The following is a 22023-nucleotide window of genomic DNA, read 5'->3' on the forward strand; positions in this document are numbered from 1 at the left end:
TCCCCGGCGCCGGGGCTCGCTCATCCACATCGGCATCTGCAGACGAAGCTCAGGCTATGTTAGCTCTGTACGCGCCTTCGCCCTTCCCTTTGCTCTGACTTACCTCTTCTTTGAAGAGATTCTGTCTGTTTTTGAGGGAGCGAAGCTTGTTCTGCTTCTCTTCGTGCCGAAGCCCCTCCGCTGGAGGCTCGAAGTAGGCAATCAAGTCCTGTAAGGTCTGCAGGACCTCTTCTACCGGCAGGGCCATGGCGGCGGCGGCCGTGCGGTTATTTCCACTAAACACCAGGAGGAGGTGTGGCTCGGGATGGGGCCACGGCAGCCGGCCCTGCCCTTCCCACGCGCCTCACCCTGAACACAGTGAAGACTCGGGAGGCAGCCACTACAAGGTGTAATCTGTCAGCCCACATGGAATAGCTGAGGCCAGGAGGCAGACTCAGCCTTAAAGCCATTTCAGAAACACAGGGAAGTAATTATCCATTTTCAAGTAATTTATGATGTGGCTGGCTAAAGTTTCTGCCATCTCTCAGCATTTCCCATTAAGTAGGTGTTCTCTACTGTCTAATGGCGACCTCCCTGCCATCTGTCCATCTAGCCAGGGTCGTCACGACGGTAACATGTATGTCAAGCACACCGACTGTCTGTCACACTCACCTTTTAAACCAAACATTTGTAAGATGACAGCTTCTTGGAACAGATTAAACGTCAGGCTGGGTTTCTATCACTGGTCGCCTCCCGTGATCTCTATCACTGTCTCCTGACCCTCTCTGTCCCCATATGTCTGCGTGTGGTGTTCTCTTCTTGTGTTCAGTGTGTGTATGCACAGTCCCATTTACTCTTACTTTTCCCTCATCAGTCTATCAAAACCTCTCCCCCTGACTGCATTTGTTGTTGTTGTTTTGCCGGTCATAGGGCTTGAACTGTGGGCCTGGATGCTGACCCTGAGATTCTTTTTGTTCCAGGCTAGTGTTCTACCACTTGAGCCACAGCACCACTGTTGGCTTGAGTGGTTTATTGGAGATAAGAGTCTCATGGACTTTCTTGCCTGGGCCGGCTTTGAACCATGATCCTCAGATCTCAGCCTCCTGAGCAGCTAGGATGACAGGCTGAGCCACTGGTGCCTGGCAGGTCTATTCCTTTTGTGTGTGCATCTTCCTACTCCAGTTAATCTGTCCTATCCCTGCCTCTCTGCTGCGGTACTCCTATCCTCTGTGAATCTCTGTGTCTTAGAATTCTTTTTCAGGTGTAGTTCACCAAAACCTTTGTAATGACATCCTTTCAACAGAGATCAGAAAACTCCCATACGTAACCAAATGAACCTTCATTTTCCCATCCAGTGGAGGGTACACCCCTGAATTTCTTAAGAGAACAAAGAAGGGGAGGAAAAAAGGTCCTAGTCTTGTGGAATTCTGGAGCCGTGGGGAATTGTATGGATGTGCAAATAACAACTTACGTGTTTGGTGCACATACAGGGCAGTTGGTTTGTCAACTGCTTTTATTTTTATTTGCACACATGCTTAGAAAAGGTAGTTTCTATGCTTTAGTGCAAATACTAAATCAGCTCTGCCGATAGTCAAGGAATACGGTAATAAATGTAATTTGTTTTCATAACAGCAAACCATTTGATGGAGGAATTTTTAGTTCAAAAGAGCAGAAACTGAAGTTCACCGAGTTTTCAGGGTAACTCTCCCCATGAGCCTCAGAGCCAGGATATGAACTAGTTTTTCTCTACCTTTTAACACTTTACCTTTTCTTTTCTCTTTCATTCTAGAACTGGGGCTCGAATACAGGGTCTGGCGCGGTCTCTATTTCCTTGAACTCCACTTCTAACTTTTTACTATTTAATTGGAGATAAGAGTTTCACAGACTTGCCTGCCTCGGCTGGATTCGGATGGTCACCTTCAGATCTCAGCCTCCGGAGTGGACAGGATTATAGATGTGAATTGCTGGCGCCTGGCTAGCTCACATATCTTAACATTAGACTGATTCTCTCTCTGAATGCCCAGGGTAGACTATAATGCATACACACTAGGCATCCTGAGAAAGCTCTGCATGACCTGGTCCCAGGCACCGCTCTAGCCTTGTCTGAGTATCTCCTTCCACACTGGTACGGGATGAGTTCTAGCTATCCCCGATTGTACAGTGGAATCTCCACACCTGTGACCTGCAGTTTCTTTTCTTGAAGATCGTCCTTGTCTCTGCTCAGCCCTGCGTTGTCCCCAGGCTCAACAAGGAGCCATTTCTCCTGGGAAAGGTTCATTTCCCCTGGAATAGCTGAAGGTTCCTCTTTGTTTCCCTCAAGCTTTTGGCTATGGCCACTGCAGCCCTGCTTACTGTATTTACAGTAACTTTTTTTTTTTTTTGGTCGGTTGTGGGGTTTGAACTCTGGGCCTGGGTGCCATCCCTCCGCTCTTCAGCACAAGGCTAGCGCTCTACCACTTTGAGCCACAGCACTACTTCCGGTTTCCTGGTGGTTTATTGGAGATAAGAGTTTCACGGACTTTCTTGCCTGGGCTGGCTTTGAATCGTGAACCTCAGATCTCAGCCTCCGAGTAGCTAGGATGACAGGCGTGAGCCACTGGCGCCCGGCTAGTAACTTTCATTTTGTACCAAAAAGTTTCCAAGTTCCTTCCATGAGGGCAAACCACCTATGGCCTGCAAGCTCTTTACAGTCAGAGCTGCACCACTCCTCCATCGGAGTTCAGCTTCTAGGTGTACCTGACACATGGTATGTTCTCAGAATGTGCTTGAGAGCCTGCCTACCTGGGGTATCACTGGACACGGAGACAGTGGAGAAGTGCAGCCTGGCTTCTGATTGACTTGCCATGTATTCCCTTTGCCAGAGAAAGTGGATCTAACAAGGAGCCGAGTTTAAGAGCACTACACCTGGGCAACACATGAAGGGCCATAAAAATACGATCACGATATCTCAGGCCCAGGATATCTCTTCAGTATGTCTTGGGTGAAACCTGGCACTGTGCAGTTTTAATAAGTTCGCAAGTGATACTGTATGCTGGTCCACTACACATTTTAAGAACACGAGGGATACGCTAAAGCAACTAACGAGAGAAGGAATCTGAGTCCCAGGAACTGCGCTATCTATTTTTCCAGAACCACCTGTCTATATTACTAATGGAAATAAGAGTCAAGGTTTATTCTGCACACTAACAGTGTAGCCTACACCCTGATTAATACACTTTCTTTAGACTGCAGCATTTCAACTGCAAAAAACTTCTCATTTCGTGCCAATTCATATATACAGTATACACCTCCTTGGATCCTCAAGGTTGAGACTGGCTTGGCTGTTTCCAACAGAAACGGCTCCTCATAGTAACCCATGGAAACAAGGCTGGGCTGTGTTTTGGCAACATGATTAGGCTGGAGGGGTCATCAGCCAAGCGGGCGGCTCAGCGGCTTTTCCCAGCTAAACACCGGGAACAGCCAAGGAACAGCGCCAGAAACAGTGACATAAGGCTTCTACTACTGTGTATCCAACTTCACCCAGACCATTGCAACACCTGAGTGTGATACAGAAACCCTTTCTAAGCCGCACAGAGGAAGTAAACTGGCTTCTGTGCTTTCCTGTGTACACATGAATACAAAGGGACATAAAGAACTTGAGTCTTTTGACTTGATTTTCATACAAAGACCTCCGCCACTGATAGCACCAATCTAACCAAGCTAATGGGGCTTGGGTGTGCGTTGGGCAGAGAGAAGCTGGCACAAGATCAGCTATGCGGGAATTCAATTTCAGTCCCCAGCCCTCTCTGGTGAAATTCTTTGCTGGTGTTCAGTTATTTCTGGAAAGCACTCAAGAGTATCAAAACGAAGTGGACAAGGGTTGGAAGGCCAGGAGGAAAAAGGGCGAGCAGAGGAAGGTGCTAGCGTACCTGAGAAACTGGCTGAATAAGGCGGTTGTATTCCGGATGATCCGGGCAGCCTGGGACTCCTCACGCTGGCATCTGTGCAGGGTCAGGCCGTCATCCATGTGGCCTTCCTGGTGGAGGATAACCTACCACAGGCAGGGAGGCAGGTCCAAGTTATACATCATGCCGCCTTCCTCCCGCCGCTTCCCACACCAAGCCCCCGGTCCACCCTGCGAATGGGACATTGACCAAGTTATTTCACTCTATGTCCCACGGCTGCCACACAAATCACTCCTGAGACACACTTCTGATGAAAATGCCATCTATGTGTCATCACGGCGCCAGTTACGATCAGTTCCTTGGACCCAGATGGCCAATTTGAAGGGCTAACAACCTACTTCTGATAGATTTTTCTCCTAAGATGAACACACAGCTTCATCTCCAGAGATGGAAAAAGTCACTGTCCAGAGCCTTTGCTCCAGATACATATCAGGAAGGAACAATTTAAAGCAAACTCTTCTGGGGGATGGTTCGGATTGCTCTACCAAGGGACAAGTTCTCTGGATTAGTTAACTCTAAGACAGCAGAAAACAGCCCCAAATGGTAGCTTAATGGGATTTAAACCACAGGCTCTGGCATCGCTGGCAATTTCAGTCCTGCTGTGCTATTTCTTTGCTGTGTGACTTTGGACGAGTTACTTAACCTCTCCTTGCAACTATTTCCAACTGGATGTATGTTAAAGAATTGTCTGGATGTTTAGATGAGCCACGGTAAATTGCTTCAGTGGTTCCTGGATGTAATAGGTGCTGGAGGGGGTGGTGTGTTAGTCCCTCTGACCAGTAATCAAGAAGCTAAGTTATTATGGACCACTGAGGAGAGGATAATACAGCTCTGGAGTGGAATGAAGGTCATTCCCTTTAAATGGTCAAGTATGGACACTGGGCCCCGTCAAAGCCTGACTCACACTCCCAGGCCTGGTCTCTTCTCGGTGGAAGTGAGCTGCATCCAGTTGTTGCTCTATGCATCAATATCTTCTAACCACGTGGTGCCAGAAGACATCTTCAGAAAGGGATTTGGGGTTTCTCTCAGGGTTAGCATGAAGAAGCTTTCTCATTTCATTCTCATGTTTTGAAAGCATGTCTGATATAATGAATTCACACGGAAGTACAATGTAGGCTGCAGAAGCTTGGGTGTGCATTCCCATCGTCCCTGTACACTTCAGCTTGAAGCATTAGCAAAGAAGGCTTCACAACTGTTAGAAAACATGACATTTGGCACTCTACTGCCACTATGTATACTTCGGCCTCAGTCCCAGATTCTCGTCCCGAAAGACTAAGATTCTGGGGCTCTGCTCATTCAGATAACACAGTCACACTGGCCAGGCAGTAAGCAAGGGCTGGGAACTGAGGGGTAGTATAGCTGGAGGGAGCCTCGGTGGCATCTCAGTCCTGAGAACCTCTTCCTTGTGAGGGAATCCCACAACCTGTGACTGAGATGCTGGGGCGGAAAAGCGTTGCCACCATTCACGAACTCTGTCCCTGTGTCTGTCCCTGAGTCTGTCCCCCTTGGCCTTGTTCACTTCATCAATCTCCACGCAGGTATGAACATCCCTCATAGTTTTATAGGGAAACGTAACCTGATCCTTGTGAAAAGAGCCAAACTCACATTCATGTTCCAGAAGTAAAGTGGATCTACGGGCAGTGAAAGGCAGTAAATCAACCACCCAACGCTAGATCACTCCCCACGGGCCGCGTCCTGGGGCTTCTCCCTTCCTTCCCAGCATCTCATTCAGAATCCCTAAGTTCCACCTTTAAAGTGCTATCGCCGCCTTGGTAGGTTTAGAAAAGCCTAAGGCCGCCAATGGCACCACCGCATTCTGCAGAGGTTCTGGTAGCTGCTACGGGGTGGGCTCTGCTATCGACTCAGTTTGCCCTCTTCCCAGCATAGAGCACGAATTCTTCTGGAACTGTCCACGGCCTCACGTATTTCCCAGGACCAGCTCATCTTAGGAGATTGTGAATCCCAGCATCCACTTCACAGGATTGCCATTCCGTCCCCGGCTCTCCCTCTCTTCTCTGTCCCTGCTTCAGTCTTCCGTTGGTTGTGTCGGTCGCATCCCAGGATTCCAGGGGAATCTGCGTGTATTTCAGATGCAGGTCCTACCGCTGCCCACACACTGGGGTCTTGGCCCCCTCACGTAGCACAGATGACGATTATGGCTTAGATATGAAGCACTGCTCCAAAAGGCTCAAGTGTGGAACACTTGGTGCCTAGATGGTAGCACTATTGGGGAGTTAGCTGGATAGTTTCCAGGTAGCTGGAGGAAGCAGATCACCCCAGGTGTGTCCTTGGGGCCTACATCTTACCCCAAGCGCTTCCTGTATTCTTTCTCTGCTTCCCGTGCACTCTGAGGTAAAGAAGCTTCTTCATGACCTGCCCCTGCTGCTATGATGCTCTGCCTCTGTTCCTGGGGCCAAACTTCCCTGGACTGAACCCTTTGAAACCACGAACCAAAAGTTTTCAGCGTTTAGGTTGATCTTTGGGGCAGTACGGTCGCGGCTGTGCCCACATAACAAACACACTGACAGTAAGTCTGATCGGTCTCTCCAGCATGGCAGAGAGAATCCAGGACCTCATTCCCTCAAATTGTGGTGAGTTCACCTTGGCGTACTGATATTCTGAGTGTCCCTGTTGTTGAAACTTTCAAAGAAATGATTGGTGGTTGTTTGCTTGCTCAGGTTTGTATTTTTCCCATCCTTTTTAGTTGATTTCAGAAGAAAGGCTGGGCTAGTCTGTAGACCCCCTCGGTCTATTTTCTACCTCTTCTTCCTCAATTTATTTCCCATTGTATGGATATTTTCCTGCTATTTTTTGCTTTACACAAAGGGAACATAAGACTTCATGGTTTGCCCCAAATGAATGCTGTTCTTTCTTGCAGTGGAAACCTTCAGAGGAACGGTTTCACCTCTACGTTGGGCTGGTACACCTACACCACACACACAGGCCCTTCCAGACCCGGGTTCTTGGATTCCTTGACTTTCCCACCCCATATTTTGAAAGGATTTTCCAAGCGAAAGAAAAGAGGATGATGACGCTCTTGGCATCCATTCTCTGGCTCCTATCAAAAGAAACATTATTACCTTCTGGCAAGGAGATGCTGCAGGACCCAAGCTAGCATTCCCCGGGCAGAATGTCACACAGCTTGGACAAGTCTCTGAGGACTCAGGGTCAACTCACACAATGGTTCCTGTGGGCTTGTTAGTATGCAATCCGCATTTTCTCTGTAGAGATTCTGTTCAGTGTCCACATTACGAAATTGCATAATAACTCCACTATCCACTTAAATGAAGGGAGTAATGATGTGGATAATCCCAAAATGGTGACACTACTAAGTCATTGAGATCAGGGATGAATTAAACCAACTCAACCCCTTCTCGCAGACATAATGTTCTTTTAAACATCGAAAATGAAGTCAAAGTAACCAAATGAGACTGAAGTATAGAGAAACGTCATATACACCACGACTCTTCCGAATAGTAGGCTGCATCTACCCATAGCCATGTACGTCTACCTGGTCCTCAGATTAATTCTGAGCCCAGAGCAAGGAACTAGACAGGCTCTGACACTTCACCTTTCTCTTCAGAGGTCCCAGGCGGGAGGTTTTGGCGTCCTGTGCTTTGTAGGTGACCCACAGGCCACTGGCCACATGCTGGACAAAGCAGACAGAATCCCCGTACTTGATTTCTGGAGCTCCCATGCCTTCCATATCGCGCTTGTGACTGGAATCCAGTTTCTCCTTGATCTCCTATTCCACACAAAAGAAAGAAACATAGGCATGCCCGATTAAATAGAAATTTAGCACATAAATCATCTGTGCAGTATTCCGTAAGCTAAGATGTGATTACCAAAATAATCACGATGTACTTAACCAAGCCCACATTTTAGGAAGGCTTGCTTTTCTCATCAGCTGTTAACTTTAAAATGAATGGACTTCAAGGTTTTGCCACTTCAGTGATTATGTAAATCCTGTGGAAAGAAGGCTTTCTGTCTTGTTATTGTTTTATAGATTTCTTCATTATATTTTTGACTTTCTCATCCTAACAGATATCTTAGTATGTAACCCTACACTGGCCAATTAATGTATTTCAGCAATTGATACGTTAAATAATATTAATGGTTATTTATCTTATGTGAATACCTGGACTCAGGTTATCAGACACATATGTATATGTGTGTACATACGTAATACACACACATACACAGATAGCTGTGCATATGTCTAGGTTCTATCTATATCTATACACACATGCACACAGTCTGCTGTGCTTTCCAATAACACAGCATCTCACCAACCAGTCTCCTCGGACTATTCTGTGGCTTGGATCTTAAGCACCTGCCACGGGTATGTGTTTAGGACGTGGTTGCTGGTCTCTGGTTCCACATGGAGGTGGTGGGAACCTTCAGAGTAGAGTCTGATGGGAAGAGGTCACAGGAGATGTGGTGGGGAAGGTCACACTGGAGCCAGGCCCCTCTTGTCACCTCCCGGCTGCCAGGAGTCACAATCTTCCTTGGATATTAATGTGTGTTTCCTGCCAAGATGCTTTGTCTCACCACAGGCAATGAAGCCAGCATAGACCAGCACCTCTGAAACTGTGAAGGAAGACAGCTCTTCTCCCTTTTAAATGGATCTGCTTCTCCAGCATTTTGTCACAATACTTAAGAAAGGCAGCTGCAGGTTCTGGTTAACAGGTTCATTCTTCAGCTGCCCCTGTGTGACTGTTGTCCAGTAGGGAAAAGGGACACACTGTGAATTAGGCAGCTGTTTTATGACAAGATGAAGTGCCTGTCCCAGGAGCGGCTCCCTTCCCCGTCAGTCAGAGCCCTGGTGGTTTTACTCTAATGGCTCTATTCTATTTCCATTTCTTTTTTACATCTCGTGTTAACCTGCTCATCTGTAAAAGCCATTAACTCTGCAGTGTTGGTTTTTTTTCCAGAAAAAACATGGCATGCTGTTCCCACTGAGGTGGCCACATTCCTCTCATTCATTTTTTTTGGTTGGTTGTGGGGCCTAAACTCAGGGCCTGGGCGCTGTCCCTCAGCTCTTCAGCTCAAGGCTAGCGCTCTACCACTTGAGCCACAGCGCCACCCAGTTGAGGAATGGAATCGAACCCAGGGCCTCATGCATGCAAGGCAAGCGCTCTACCTCTGAGCCACCTTCCCAGCCCTCCTCTCATTCTTAACGATGAAGCAATAGCAGTGCATGGACTGAGGCCCTACTATGCTCGTGCAGAGTGGCAGGTAGGTGCTTTTCAGGACCAAGCCTTGGATGTGACTACTAACACTGTCCCAGTTCTACAGCTGAGAAAAGGAAGGGAGTAATTTGTCCAAGGTAACTTAAGGAATAATGTCAGCATTTAAATAAAGAATTCCATTGGGGCTGGGAAGGTGGCTCAGTGGTAGAGCACTTGCCTTGCATGCATGAGGCCCTGGGTTCAATTCCTCAGCACCACATAAACAGAAAAAAAACAGGAAGTGGCGCTGTGGCTCAAGTGGTAGAGTGCTCGCCTTGAGCTGAAGAGCTGAGGGACAGCGCCCAGGCCCAGAGTTCAGGCCCCACGACCGACAAAACAAAACAAAACAAAATCCAGATTGCACTTTATGCCTTTCCTGCTACTCTAACTCTTATTCATCACTCAAAACCCAGCTCCAATGTCATCTTCTCGTTATATATTTCCCATAATGGCCTCATTCCTATCCTGAGTGCTTAGGGCATCATAATGTACACTTTCCTATCCTGAGCACTTAGTGCATCATAATGTACGCTTTTTTGGGGGGGCAGGTTATTTGAATTCTAACACAGAGAATTCAACTTCAGTATATATTCATTAAGTAATGTAAAATTCAACCTCAATATGTGTTGCTTAACGAACATACATGGATAGTGGAGAAAGTTTTTCTTTCATGCCTATTTTCTATTTCAGTTCTTACTTCTTTCCCTTCCGACTTTCATAAGAAAATGTTACTTTACATACATTTTAAGAACCATTTAAATAAGGCTTTCCTGAAACAAATACTGAAGTCTGTTTTCGAGAGCCACTGAAATAAACAAATTGCCATTCTCAAGAACAGAAAGTCTCTGTGTTTTGCTTTACAAAACATCCCAGCTGCAATGGCCACTTCTAAGTTGTAAGAACAGCGACAACAAGAAAATCTGAGGGGCTGGGAAGGTGGCTCAGTGGTAGAGCGCTTGCCTTGCATGCCTGAGGCCCTGGGTTCGATTCCTCAGCACCACATAAACAAAAAGAAAAAAAGCCGGAAGTGGTGCTGTGGCTCAAGTGGTAGAGCGCTAGCCTTGAGCTGAAGAGCTGAGGGACAGCGCCCAGGCCCAGAGTTCAGGCCCCACGACTGGACACCCCCCCTCCCCGCCAAAAAAAAAAAAGAAAATCTGAGACCCAGGACCAAGTCAACCAGTGCTAAAGCAACTCCACCCTCCCATACACATTACAACGATCAACAAGCAAGCAAGAGGCTGGAGTGGGAGAGCTTGATTTAGTTAGCAGTAGAATATATATCACTGTTAACCTCCTACCACTCAGGGCCACCGGGGGAAGTGCGTAGACCCTCAGGACACAGGTCAACCAGGAGAATTGTGAAACATGGTGAGCAATAACCTATCTTTTCCAACACTAATCATTTCCCCATCTGCTGGCTTCATCATGCCAGTGTTACACTGAGACCTATGCGTCAGATCACAAACGAGCCCTTTGCTGGCATGTTGGCTGCTCCTGCTAGACTGAAAGGTCAAAACCAGATCTGGAGCTTGACACTTCACACATAACCTGCTTCAAACAAGTTCCAGATACTTTGCTTCTGTGTTACAGTTCCACAGGCAAGGTGTATATCTTTATCTGCATCAGCTTTGCCTGTATTAGATGAGAAGATTTTCAGAGAAGAAACTTTTTACTTGGCCAAATATGTGTTGGAGGAATATTCCATTTCTCTGTCCACTGACAGCTTAAGGAAATCCTCACATGCATGTCATAATGGCATGCCAGCATTTAGATTAGGTGATCAAGTCGCTAATCCCCAGACTGGTGGAGGATTTGTTGAAGAACAAGGAGGGGAACCAGAATTAGTACCAGCCCAGCACCTAGCTTACTAAGGCTCTACAAAGTAAAATGTGTAACACATGACGTTGTAGACAAGCATGTCCTCAAAATCCTTCAATACCGCTGTTATGTGTGTCATATATTGCAAGTGGTAAACTGAGGCTTGATCAAAGCCACAGAGCTACCAAGTAACAGAACAGAATCCCAAAGCCCATCTGTCATTTTCTTTTTCATTTTGGTGTGGGTTGGGCTTGAACTCAGAGACTTGCACTCTTGGTTGGCTTTTTCAATTAAAAACGGGCTCTCACACTTAAGCTACACTTCTACTTCAGTATTGTGCTAGTTAACTGGACATAAAAGTTTTCCAGATTTTTCTTCCCAAGCTGGCTTCAAATGGTGATCTGCAGATCTCAGCCTCCCGAGGAGCTACAATTACAGACAGAAGCCATGAGCTCCAGCCCATTTGTCATTTTGACAGTTACTTTTATAATTAGGCAATTAGTCAAATCAACATTCTAACGGTATTAATGTCTACCATAAAGAAACACTACTTTATAAAAATGGCAACAAAGTGGTATGATCTACATTCAGAGCACAATGACGCCTGCCCTGGTTTCCCTCTTCTTCTAAGGCCACAAAGATGACCTTGTCTAATGCTGATCGCCTTCCAAAGGCCACACGCTTGAACACCACAGTCAAATTAACCTTCTACCCTCTTACATTTCATTAATGGCAGTGAAATTTCAACATATGGACCCTGAAAGGACCCATCAAACCAGAGCTAACCACAGCAGGAAAGGAATGCATAAAAGAAAGGCATTCTGGTCAGACAAGGACAGTGCAGCAGGACCCGAACAAAAATTAAGGGTTAAAATCTCTATATCCTACACACTCATATTTCTCAAACTAGATGGGCTGGGAAGGTGGCTCAGTGGTAGAGCGCTTGCCTTGCATGCCTGAGGCCCTGGGTTTGATGCCTCAGCATCATATAAGCAGAAAAAAAAAAGCCAGAAGTGGCGCTGTGGCTCAAGTGGTAGAGCGCTAGCCTTGAGCTGAAGAGCTGAGGGACAGCGCCCAGGCCCAGAGTTCAGGCCCACGACTGGACTCAAACCTAGTGAAATCAAAAAGTACAACAACAAAACGATCTATTAAACTCAATGCATCAACTCACACTCTGCAACTGTCTGGATTATCTTCTGGGAAAGCTACTATATAGGCAATGGAAAGCAATGAAGATACCAGAGTTGCATCTTAGAATAACCACACAGCATGAACATAAATGGTATACTGGAAAGAAATGTGAGTGTTTTTACGAAAAGAGACATGAAGGCCAAACTGCAAGTGGCAGAGCCGGGGTTCAAATCCAGGTTTCTTGCCCATCACAGATCATGGATTTTCATGGTTGGTACACTTAGAAGGACAAAGAACAGATACGGCATCAGATTAGTTATCTAAAACTCCTTTCTAGGGTTTACTTAAAGAGGAAGTGGGAGGGGATGATGTTTCCGGACATTTGGATCAAACTGTCTCTATTTCCTTCACCCCCGTCTCCTCTGTCTCCCCAGCTGAAGACCCCATGAGGGCACTGCTTTACCAAACAGTGTCACAAGACCGGTGCACAGGAACTCAACTACCTTCGGGGGGGGGGGGGGGTTTGACAAGGTCAAAGGGCGCGGGAAAGGCAGGCAGAGAGGTCATGTCTGCCTAGGAACAGGGTGCCTCGTGCACAGCAGAAATGTGATGAATGTGCCCTAAATTCAATATGAGGTTCTTGCTATTGAGGGAAAATTCCTGTAATTAGCAGCAGTGATAGCTCCATGCTCTGACACAGTGAAAAAGGAAAACATGTGTTTCTATCTCAATCATCTCAAGACTTACGTTGCCATCATTTAAAGTGGCTTTTAAAAGCACTTTTAGAGTGGCTATAAATGGCTACAAATAAGAAGGCCTGCCTTAGTATTATTATTAATTCGCCATTCCCTGAAAGGAACTCAGTGCTGAATAAATAGCATTGCAATGCAGAGTAAATATTACATCCAATTATCCAACAATCCCCGGGGAATGGCCCTGTAATGTCACAATCGTGGAAAATGACGTGAAATCAAATTCAGAGACATTTGACTAAGATGTTCACAATAAGATGAATATACTCATTGAATGTGTCCAGGGATGGGAAAGGATAGCAAAATGATCACAGAATGATAGAACGTTCCTATGAAGATGACAGGGGCTAAAATGAAACCAATTTCACTCTGTACTCGGTGTGTGAAGTGTGGAGTTACGTGTTCCTGCAGCAGCCATGCTGTCTCATTTACTTTTTTGTGGCTATGGATCTACTGGAATATAGGTGAAATTTTATTTAACAGGTGTAGTCTGAGTAAGTTTCATTGTTACAACTACATACACACAGTTCATTCTGAACAAAGCCATCTCCTCTATCATACCCTATTCCTTCCTTCTTCCTTTTTTCCAAATGGCATTTGGTGGCTTTCCTTAGGCTGCTGTCACCCACAGACACAGACACGCTTACACACACATTCACACTCAGATTCTCCACCCTCAGTGCCTTCCTCCCCTTCCTACAGACCCCCTGAAGCAGGCCCCTTCACATTCATGTTCCATTACCATCATCACCATCGCCACCGACAAGGGAGCTCAGCAAGCTACGTTAAACTTACTACAGGTCGCACATGCACAAATGTGAGGTGCTGGGATTAAACACACACACACACATGCACAAGCCAGGGCTGAGATGATCATTCTTGTCATGCAGGGGTTCCTAATAGAGGGGCAATGATAGTGCCAGAAGGATGAACGAGTTTCCTCCTATAACCCTGGTTTGGAAGTATGAGGAGGATTTTTTTAGCGGTATGCAGAGGGGTAGGAGGATTCCAGGAACAGTTTGGTGGAGAGAAAAAAAAATGTGTCAGGCACATGTTCAGCACAACAGAGCTCCAGGACTCTCAATAAGTAATAAAAGACACAGGGCAGGGCCGGCAGGGCTCGGATACACAAGAGTCTGAGGGCAGACTTCACGAGGGTTCACCTAGGTTACACACTGTCCTCCTGGTCCACTTCTGGGCAGCTTTGAAGCTGTGCCGCGTCTGCCACCACGCTACCCTCCGAGAAGCTGACCGGCTCTGCGCTAGCCCTGTCGTCCCCTGCGGACCCTGTCTGACTGGAGGGCCTCCCTGCTGGAGCCTTTGGCTACCTTCACCTACTTATTTCCCATGGCCCACAGCTTGCTCAAACAGCTCAGTTAGACCTCCTGGGCTGGGCTGGCTGAGACTTAGATGTGGCCAGCTTTTCCACAAAGATCGGTTGCACGCCGTCTCACAAACGAACAGGCCCTCCCCTCAGGCTCCTGCCACTGTCCTTGTAAGGAAAAGCTTGCTCAGGATGTGAACCAGCATTTGCAACTGTCCTGTGGTCCCAACTGCATGGTCATAGCAGTCTCAGGCTCATGTGACCTGACAGAAGAGACAGGGTGGAAAGTTCACCACTGAGTCACAGCCCAAATCCCAGGCGCCCCCCTCTGCCCACCGGAGGGCCAGGTGACTACACCACCCGCTCCCCGACTCCATTCTCACAACACAACCCACCGTCCATCCTGTGGCCTTTCCAAAGATGACCCCAGCTGCTGCACCACCGTCTAGATCCCCACGTGCTGCCTCAGGCTACGGCCTCTGTGTTCCGCGCTGCGTAACACGGCGGCAGGCAGGAGTGAGCAACAGGACTCAGGGTCCTGGCCAGTGTCCAGACCCAGCCTCAGACTTCAAGCTCTGGGGCTCGGTCATTTAAAACTCGATCAGTGATTGCAGGGACATGGATGCTCGGAGCGGCTGTGATCTCCAGTTCCGCTCTGCGCTGGCCTCCTGGTCCCCAAGGACCAGGAGTCAGCAGTTGTTTGCCTCTGCCCGGCCTGAAAACGGAAGCACACAGAGACAGGCAGCAGCTGGCGGCACCACGGCTGGTGGTGCTCCACGCCTCTCTGGCCTCCTCCCCCCGGGCTTTGGCACTGTGCTGAGCTGCGCTCCACGAGGCCAAGCCAAGGAGGGAGTCGAGGCTCCTCTGGGAACAGGATCGTGCAGGAGCTGCTTGATTTCTCTGCGGCAAGGGGGTCACGTCTCTGAGGACCAAGCAAGGCTGAGCCACATTCCAGAAAGGCCAGTGGCCGAGATGAGTTGAGGCTCTGGTCCCATCTCCCCTTCCTTCCTGTGCAGGGGAGAACAGGACCTACCTGTCTCTGATCTTACAACGGTTCTTAAAACTGTTGGTTTTTTTTCTTTGATTCTTTTATCAAGTTGTATTGTTCAGAAATACTTCCTGAGGCCAAAATATTTGCTAACTGTACATACATTTGAATTTAAAATCCCACTTCTGGAAATCTAAAAAAATATATTGACAGTAATGGAAAGGAGATATACTCAGCAAACCAGAGTGAAATCAAGCAGTCAATTCGCTAGAAGTCCACAGAAGGTGGCGTTTGGGCAGAGCACGCAAACGGGCAGGAACGGGGCATCTTTGAATGTTGGAGATAAAATTTGGGAAAAAGCATAATCCTAATGTAGGGCAGTTTAGGCAAAAACACATACCAAAGAGTTGCTCTGCCTAAAGGGACCTTAGAACCACAGAAGCGGGGCAGAGCACCCAAGCCCTGCTTCCAAGGACACAGAGCCGAAAGTGTTTTCTTCTGAGGTCACAGAAAACTCAGTTGTCAGCTAGCCCCACGTGAACAGAATCATCCACAGCCCATCACTGAAACAGTGCTGAGAATACACACCAAAATCTATTTCTGGAAAAGAGCAAGGAAGAATGAAACTGGAGAGGAAGCTCCCAAAGGTATTGAGCTGTCCGCGCAGACGTGCAGGTTTTCTGAAAAGCCGCACGCCCCCGTGCAGAGGGCTTGCTATGCTTGGACGATCTTTCCCAGAGCAACCACAGTGTGGAAGAGTGGCCAAATGCCCATCAGAAGTTAGCTCCAGCATGCAATTCTGCCCACGCGTCTATACCCAGCTCTAAGATACATGTGCGGAATCAAAACTAGCTGAACATAAATGTTAGAAGTCCAAGTTTTTTTTTAAATACACGCTGCGATGTATATATAGGATAGTTGTATATACAGACATCAAATAGCAAGCTTATTACCTCATTCTATCCCTGGTAGCACAGGGTCCATTCTCAGTGAAGGCTGGGGATAGACAGACAAAGAGGGCTGGGGAGTAAATATAATCAAGGAAAAGGATGAGCAAGGTCCTGGGCACCAGCTGTAGCTGCTCAAGAAGCCAAGATCTGTAGCATCATGGCTACTAAAGCCAGCCCAGGCAGAAGAATCTGTAAGCTTCCATCTCTAAGATATCCAGCAAAAAACTGGGCTGGAGGTGTGGCTCCAGTGTAGGGTGCCAGCTGAGCAAGCGTGAGGCCTGAATTCAAACTCCACTACTGCCCCCCAAAACAACAACAACAAAAAACTCCACAAAACAAACAAGAAAACTGGAAAAAGGTATACATTGCTCCAAGAACTCCATTTGTCAGAGGTCTGACTCAGTTTTACTTTGTTAAGTGTCGTTTCCTTGCAGTCGGAGAGCTCACTGCTCACACAGGAACCAGATCACCTCATCACATCTTACCTTGGATGCCCGGAAGCAGAAGGCTGTGGACTTGGTGTCGGACTTCCCCCGGTCCTGCAGCAGGAGCCCTTGGTCCTCGGTCAAGGCCAAGTAGTGGCCTGTGGTGAGATGCCGGAGCCGGAAGGCCTGGCCCCACCGGATGTTGCTGCCACTCCAGCTGGCAGATAAAGCAGACAAGAGATTTGGCATTTATACGGAAGAAGTCATTTTCAACATCTACCCCAGCCAGGGGATGCAGCCCCCTGTGGAATGAGTTACCAGTGTCCTGGCTGGGCCTAGGCCTTCACGCTTGCCTACATCACAACGTGGTGCCCTCTTGGATTCCTTTCAAAGCAGCACAATCCCGAGGACAGGCCGAGAGCCGATCATCCCTGGAGGCTCAACCTGCCGTCTCCCCTTAGTTCTACCTAAGCCTGTTGAGGCCCATCATCACAGAGGGAGTGGCCAATTTTCCTTTCGAAGGAAACTCATTCCTGACAGGGCAATGTATTCTCTGAATTCAAACATCTCACTACCACAGATAGCCTTATCATCAAGAGAAACAGTGAAAGGAGCAAACGGAACAAACAACTGCCCACACAAAAAAGTCCTTCAGCTGGCACCTGCAGAGAGAGGCGGGTGATCAACAAGGTGACAAGCGAGCAGATGCTGGCGTTGTGAGGAGAAAGTAAAGTGCAGGGAAAGCGGAGGAGGAGGACTGAGAGAAGGGACCCTGAGTTCAACGCCAGCCTTGCCCTGGGCCTTCACCAAAAGGTTTGCATCTAACACAAGTTGTCGCAAATGCGAAGTTATTCAGTGGAGGAATTATCCACAAAATAACAAGCAGCTGGAAAGTTACCTCTTCAGTGGGAATAAGATACTTATGTCTAATTTTTTTAAAGATACTCTCAACTTTTGGGCTGCCAGTGAATTCAAATTACAGGAAGAATAAAAGGCTGTAAGCCCTTCCTGTTTCAGGCTCTGGGGAAAGGGACTAACTCCTAGAACTAGAGCGAGACGCATACGCCTATTCTTCATAAGATTTTAAACAGAGAGAATGTAAATGTCTCATGCCTGTTAATGTCTCAAGCCTATGGGCTCATTTCTTTCAAACTGTTGGTGTGTACAGCTTCTCATCTTTTAGCTGTACCAAAGCCATTTTTCTTTAGTTTCTAACAAATGTGAATGAGAGAGAGAGAGAGACAGACAGACAGAGAGAGACAGAGATAGAGAGAGATATTCCTGAAAAAGCAGTAATTTCAGAACTTAACTCTGTCCCAAGGGCTTTGGAGGAGCTGAGCACTCGAGGCTCGGGCCGTTCTAGGAAAGCGAGCGCTCTGGGGAGGGTCACACCTGCACGCTGCTTTACCTTATCCGAAGGGGCTCCACTCGCCACAGAGACCTGGCTCTCATCCCGGCGCCTCCAGCTTCATAGAACAACCTCCTGTGAGCAGAGCTGGAAATCAGTACCAGGTGAGGACCAGATCCCTACACACGCTCTTCTACGTCAGCAAAATACAAGCAGGCAGTGTCCAATCTCACTTTTTTTTTAAATTGTGAAAATACCATACAAAGGGGTTACAATTACATAGGCAAGATGATAATGAGTACACTTCTTATCAAGCATTGTTGCCTCCTCCTTTGTTTCCCTTCCCATCCCTTCCCATCTCCCGCTCCTTCCCCCACCCTGTGCCAAAGTTGTAAAGTGCGTTTTTCAACACAATGTCTTGTACATCTCATTGTTGCACTGGGTCCACCTGTAACCCTATTTAAATGGATTGTTTTTCCCCTTCCCCTCCACACATTACACCAACATCAAATGCAGTGAGAGCAGGAGAAGGAATGAAAGTTACTTTTGGGGAGGAGACTCTCTTCCTCTCGATTCACTAATTGGAAGTTCTACCTCCACCGCAGAACACTTGCCTGTATTACCAGCCAATCACACGAGCTCTAGGAAGAGCTTGTTGAAGTAGGTTTTAAAGTTGCTATTTAATAGCAATGAAAAGGAACTAGATACTTATTTTTTCACTTAGGGGATAAGTTCCAGGAAATGCTACAAATAGGGGCTGAGAAGTCAGACAGGCCTGGATTGGATGTGTCGCTGAGTGACTGTGAGTGAGCCCCTGCACCATTGAACCTCAGCTTTATCTATAAAATGGGCCTAAGAAAGACCCTTATTGAATAATTATAAATACTGACTGGCTTTCAAAGGGTAAGATGCATAAGGATATTCACAGGCGTATAAATTACTATGAACTATAAATTTATCCAAAGTTTATTTAAATATAGATGTTCAGAAATACGTATGGAGGGAAAAAAGCAACTGGCAGAATACAAGTAATGCTGGTTACTTCTGGAAGATGGAATTGTAGAGGACATTTGTAAGTCTTGTTTTAAATGGAGACATTTTGGTGATTATTACGGAAGGGAATCCTACATTGTTTCAGAATTCCATCACCCCAGTGTCTCTGGGCCAGCCTAGAATGGAAATGGTGCTGCATGCACTCTGCCATGCAGATTTTCACTGGGGTCTCCCCCCAGCCCAGCAAGGAAGGGAAGGCTCCCTCAGGTGGCCCTGAAGTGACTCATCCAGGCCACAGGTGAGATGGTGGTGGGTGAGCCGGTCCTAGGGGGCCCTTTATCTCCTGAAGTCAGAAGGATTCTTAAAAGTTCAGTCTTCCTACGCGGATATGCTAGGAGGTTGATCTGTTTAATCTCACAAGGTTACTGAGGTTCACACAGCTTGTTCCTGTTCTCTAAAACAGTTCCCAGAAGAGAGGCAGAGTGGGTGGTGAGCCGAGGTGCTTTTGAAAGCTGGGCTGACAGCTTAGCCCTGGCTTCAGAAAGTTACATGACCTATCCCAGATTGTTTGACAAGCCAGAGGCAGAGCTGAGGATCAGAGCCTAGAATGTGAGGGAGCTGATCCTGAGTTCCCAGGACTTGGTCGACCAAATCTGGCCACTCTTGGGGCTTAGGAGGAATGAAAACGATTTCCTCCACAGACTCAGCACACTGTGTGCCTCTGTGGCTGCCAGACTCTCCCCGCAAGCTCCTGCCTCCTGTCCCCCTCAACCTGCCACATTCCTGTGATCTGGACCGTCCTGGCCAGCTCTGAGCACTTTCCTGACAACAGCAGGCCGTGAAGAGGCTTACTGCCCACTGCACTTAGCAAACGATGCCAGGGCATCCGCTTCATTCAGAGGAACGGATGTGGACGTTCTGGCCTTTTCCCGAACCCGTGGGGGCATGTGTGCCGCCTCCGTAAGTCATTCTGGGAGCTGCTGTGCACCCACCTCTTTCTCTCTGCCTCTGTTTTTAAATGCTTGCCTTGCTTTCCTATTCAGCAGGAAGCCTACCAAATGGCAAGCCTCTCTGAACAGGGCAGCTTCTACTCCAGCCTTTTCTAATGTGGTTCTACTTTTAATGGCAGGCCTGTGAATCGGTGCCGGAGGGGAACATGTATGTGGGGAAAGCATTTCATTTTCCCCCAGATGAACAGGAATTAGAAGAAAGGAAAAATGAAGTTCTAGGATTTTCCATCGTAGATGTGGATAACTCTGAAAAATGCACAATCACAAAACATCAATTCTTTGGCTACCTAGGAACTTTGCACTTGATATAGCAAAAGGTAGAAGAGAGACAATACATGAGCTATTGCCTAGCCCCATTTTTATTTATTTTTGGGTCCGGTCGTGGGGCCTGAACTCTGGGCCTGGGTGCTGTCCCTCAGCTCTTCAGCTCAAGGCTAGCCCTCTACCACTGGAACCATGGCGCCACTTTATTTTCTGTGTATGTGGTGCTGAGAATCGAACCCAGGCCTCAGGCATGCAAGGCAAGCGCTGTACCACTGAGCCACCTTCCCAGCCCTTCATAGCTCCATTTTTTAAAGAAGAATTCTACAAATAAATAAGATTATATGGTGATATTTAGGGTAGAGATCCTTAATTCTAAGGGAAATCAGGTTAACTTCCCTTCCCCAGGGAAACTGTCAAGCACGGGCCCAAGATGGAGGAGGCAGGGAGTGAGTTAATCATGACACCTGACAGATCTGTGCTTTGTGTGCTCTAGACACTGTGTAGGTCAAATCTGGTTCCCACAAAGGGGCACTCAGACAACACTGAAAGAAGGACTATAAGAACTCAAAGGATAGCTTCTGATAGGTGTAACAATAATGCATTGAGCACCTTGTTTGAGATTCTTCATAACATCAAATGAACAACTAGCCCCACTGTGGAGTCCAAGCTCTGGCTTCCAGGCTCACATCTGAAATTAGTCTGTGGCCTTGGGTGGGAGGCCACTAGCCTAGACAGTCCCCAGACTGAGCTCTGTGGGCCCTGGTCCCCACAGAAGCAGAGGAAATGCTGTGAGCCCTGGTCCTGCTGAAGCAGAGGAAATGCGGTGAGCCCTGGTCCCTGCTGAAGCAGGGGAAATGCAGTGGGCAACGTTCCCATAGGCATTACACAAAAAAGCAGAAGCCAGTGTCACCAGACCAGGGTCACTGTTATCTGAATTCAATCTACTTTGGACTATGAATTGGACTGTTTTTTAGCTATGTAAGACTTCTACAGTTACAGGGTTAGGAATATTATGCGCTGACTGTAACCCCTCCTCTGCACAGTATTCCCACAATAAAAAACTTACTAAAAAAGAATTTTATGCTCTGCTCTTTTTGTGATCATCAGAATACAAAGGGACTTCTTAGTATAAATTTAAGATGTGGCTGTCCTCCATCTCACAGTTTTGAATTTTTGATGAGCACTGAGAAAGAGGTCACCTCAGCGCTACCGCTGATGTCCTGGCATCGCCCTCTGATAAATCTGGCGGCCACTGGACAGTGTTTGCTTTGCCTAATGCTAGAATAAACAAAACTACATTAACCACTTCTTAGCATATGAGATGTGAAGGGTAGAGCTAACCTGGAGACCCGGTGAGTAACTGTGCAGACACACATCTCATTAGAAAAACTTTTTCCATCACCAAACCAACCAAAGAAAATTTAGGGCACGGAAGGCTTTAGAGGTTTGTTTCCTGTGGATACTCATGCACGTACAGCACTTTCTGTGAGCAAACTCTACCCTCTTGCTGTTCCTATTTTACAAACTACTGATAGCTAAAAGAAAGTCTCAACCGATCAACGCATAGAGAATGCATCTGCCACTAAATACACAGGTAAGCTCTCTAGTTTGAGTCACGCCAGGATGGAGACGGCTCACCTGTGCTGGGCGTCGTTCTGGTCTGTAGACGGTATTGTCAGACACTCATCACGACCGTGGAAGAATCGCACCACATGGCCGCCAAGGAGGTACCCTGTAAGAGAAAGACACTCTACCACAAGCTGGGGAAAAGTTTAGACACCATGTTTACAGTGAATTCATGCAGGTCTGAGCTACAGGCAGAAAACAGCCAAGACAGATACACTTGGGAAATTATAGAACCGGAGA

General features: G+C 47.3%; 1 protein-coding gene across 1 annotated transcript in view; it reads right to left on the reverse strand.

Moving 5' to 3' along the window:
• The window catches only part of Ryr3 (ryanodine receptor 3), a 348483-nt gene that overhangs the window by 188308 nt on the left and 138152 nt on the right, over positions 1-22023 (reverse strand). The window contains exons 8-13 of the mRNA XM_070005709.1: positions 21796-21889; positions 17951-18025; positions 16603-16759; positions 7495-7668; positions 3888-4009; positions 104-275 (exon numbers count right to left, since the gene is read on the reverse strand). Of these exons, the coding sequence (XP_069861810.1) occupies positions 104-275; positions 3888-4009; positions 7495-7668; positions 16603-16759; positions 17951-18025; positions 21796-21889 (794 nt within the window). The remainder of the gene's footprint in view (positions 1-103; positions 276-3887; positions 4010-7494; positions 7669-16602; positions 16760-17950; positions 18026-21795; positions 21890-22023) is intronic.

Source organism: Dipodomys merriami, unplaced genomic scaffold (assembly GCF_024711535.1).
Source record: "Dipodomys merriami isolate MVZ:Mamm:240054 unplaced genomic scaffold, mDipMer1.0.p SCAF_69, whole genome shotgun sequence".
Taxonomy (NCBI): domain Eukaryota; kingdom Metazoa; phylum Chordata; class Mammalia; order Rodentia; family Heteromyidae; genus Dipodomys; species Dipodomys merriami.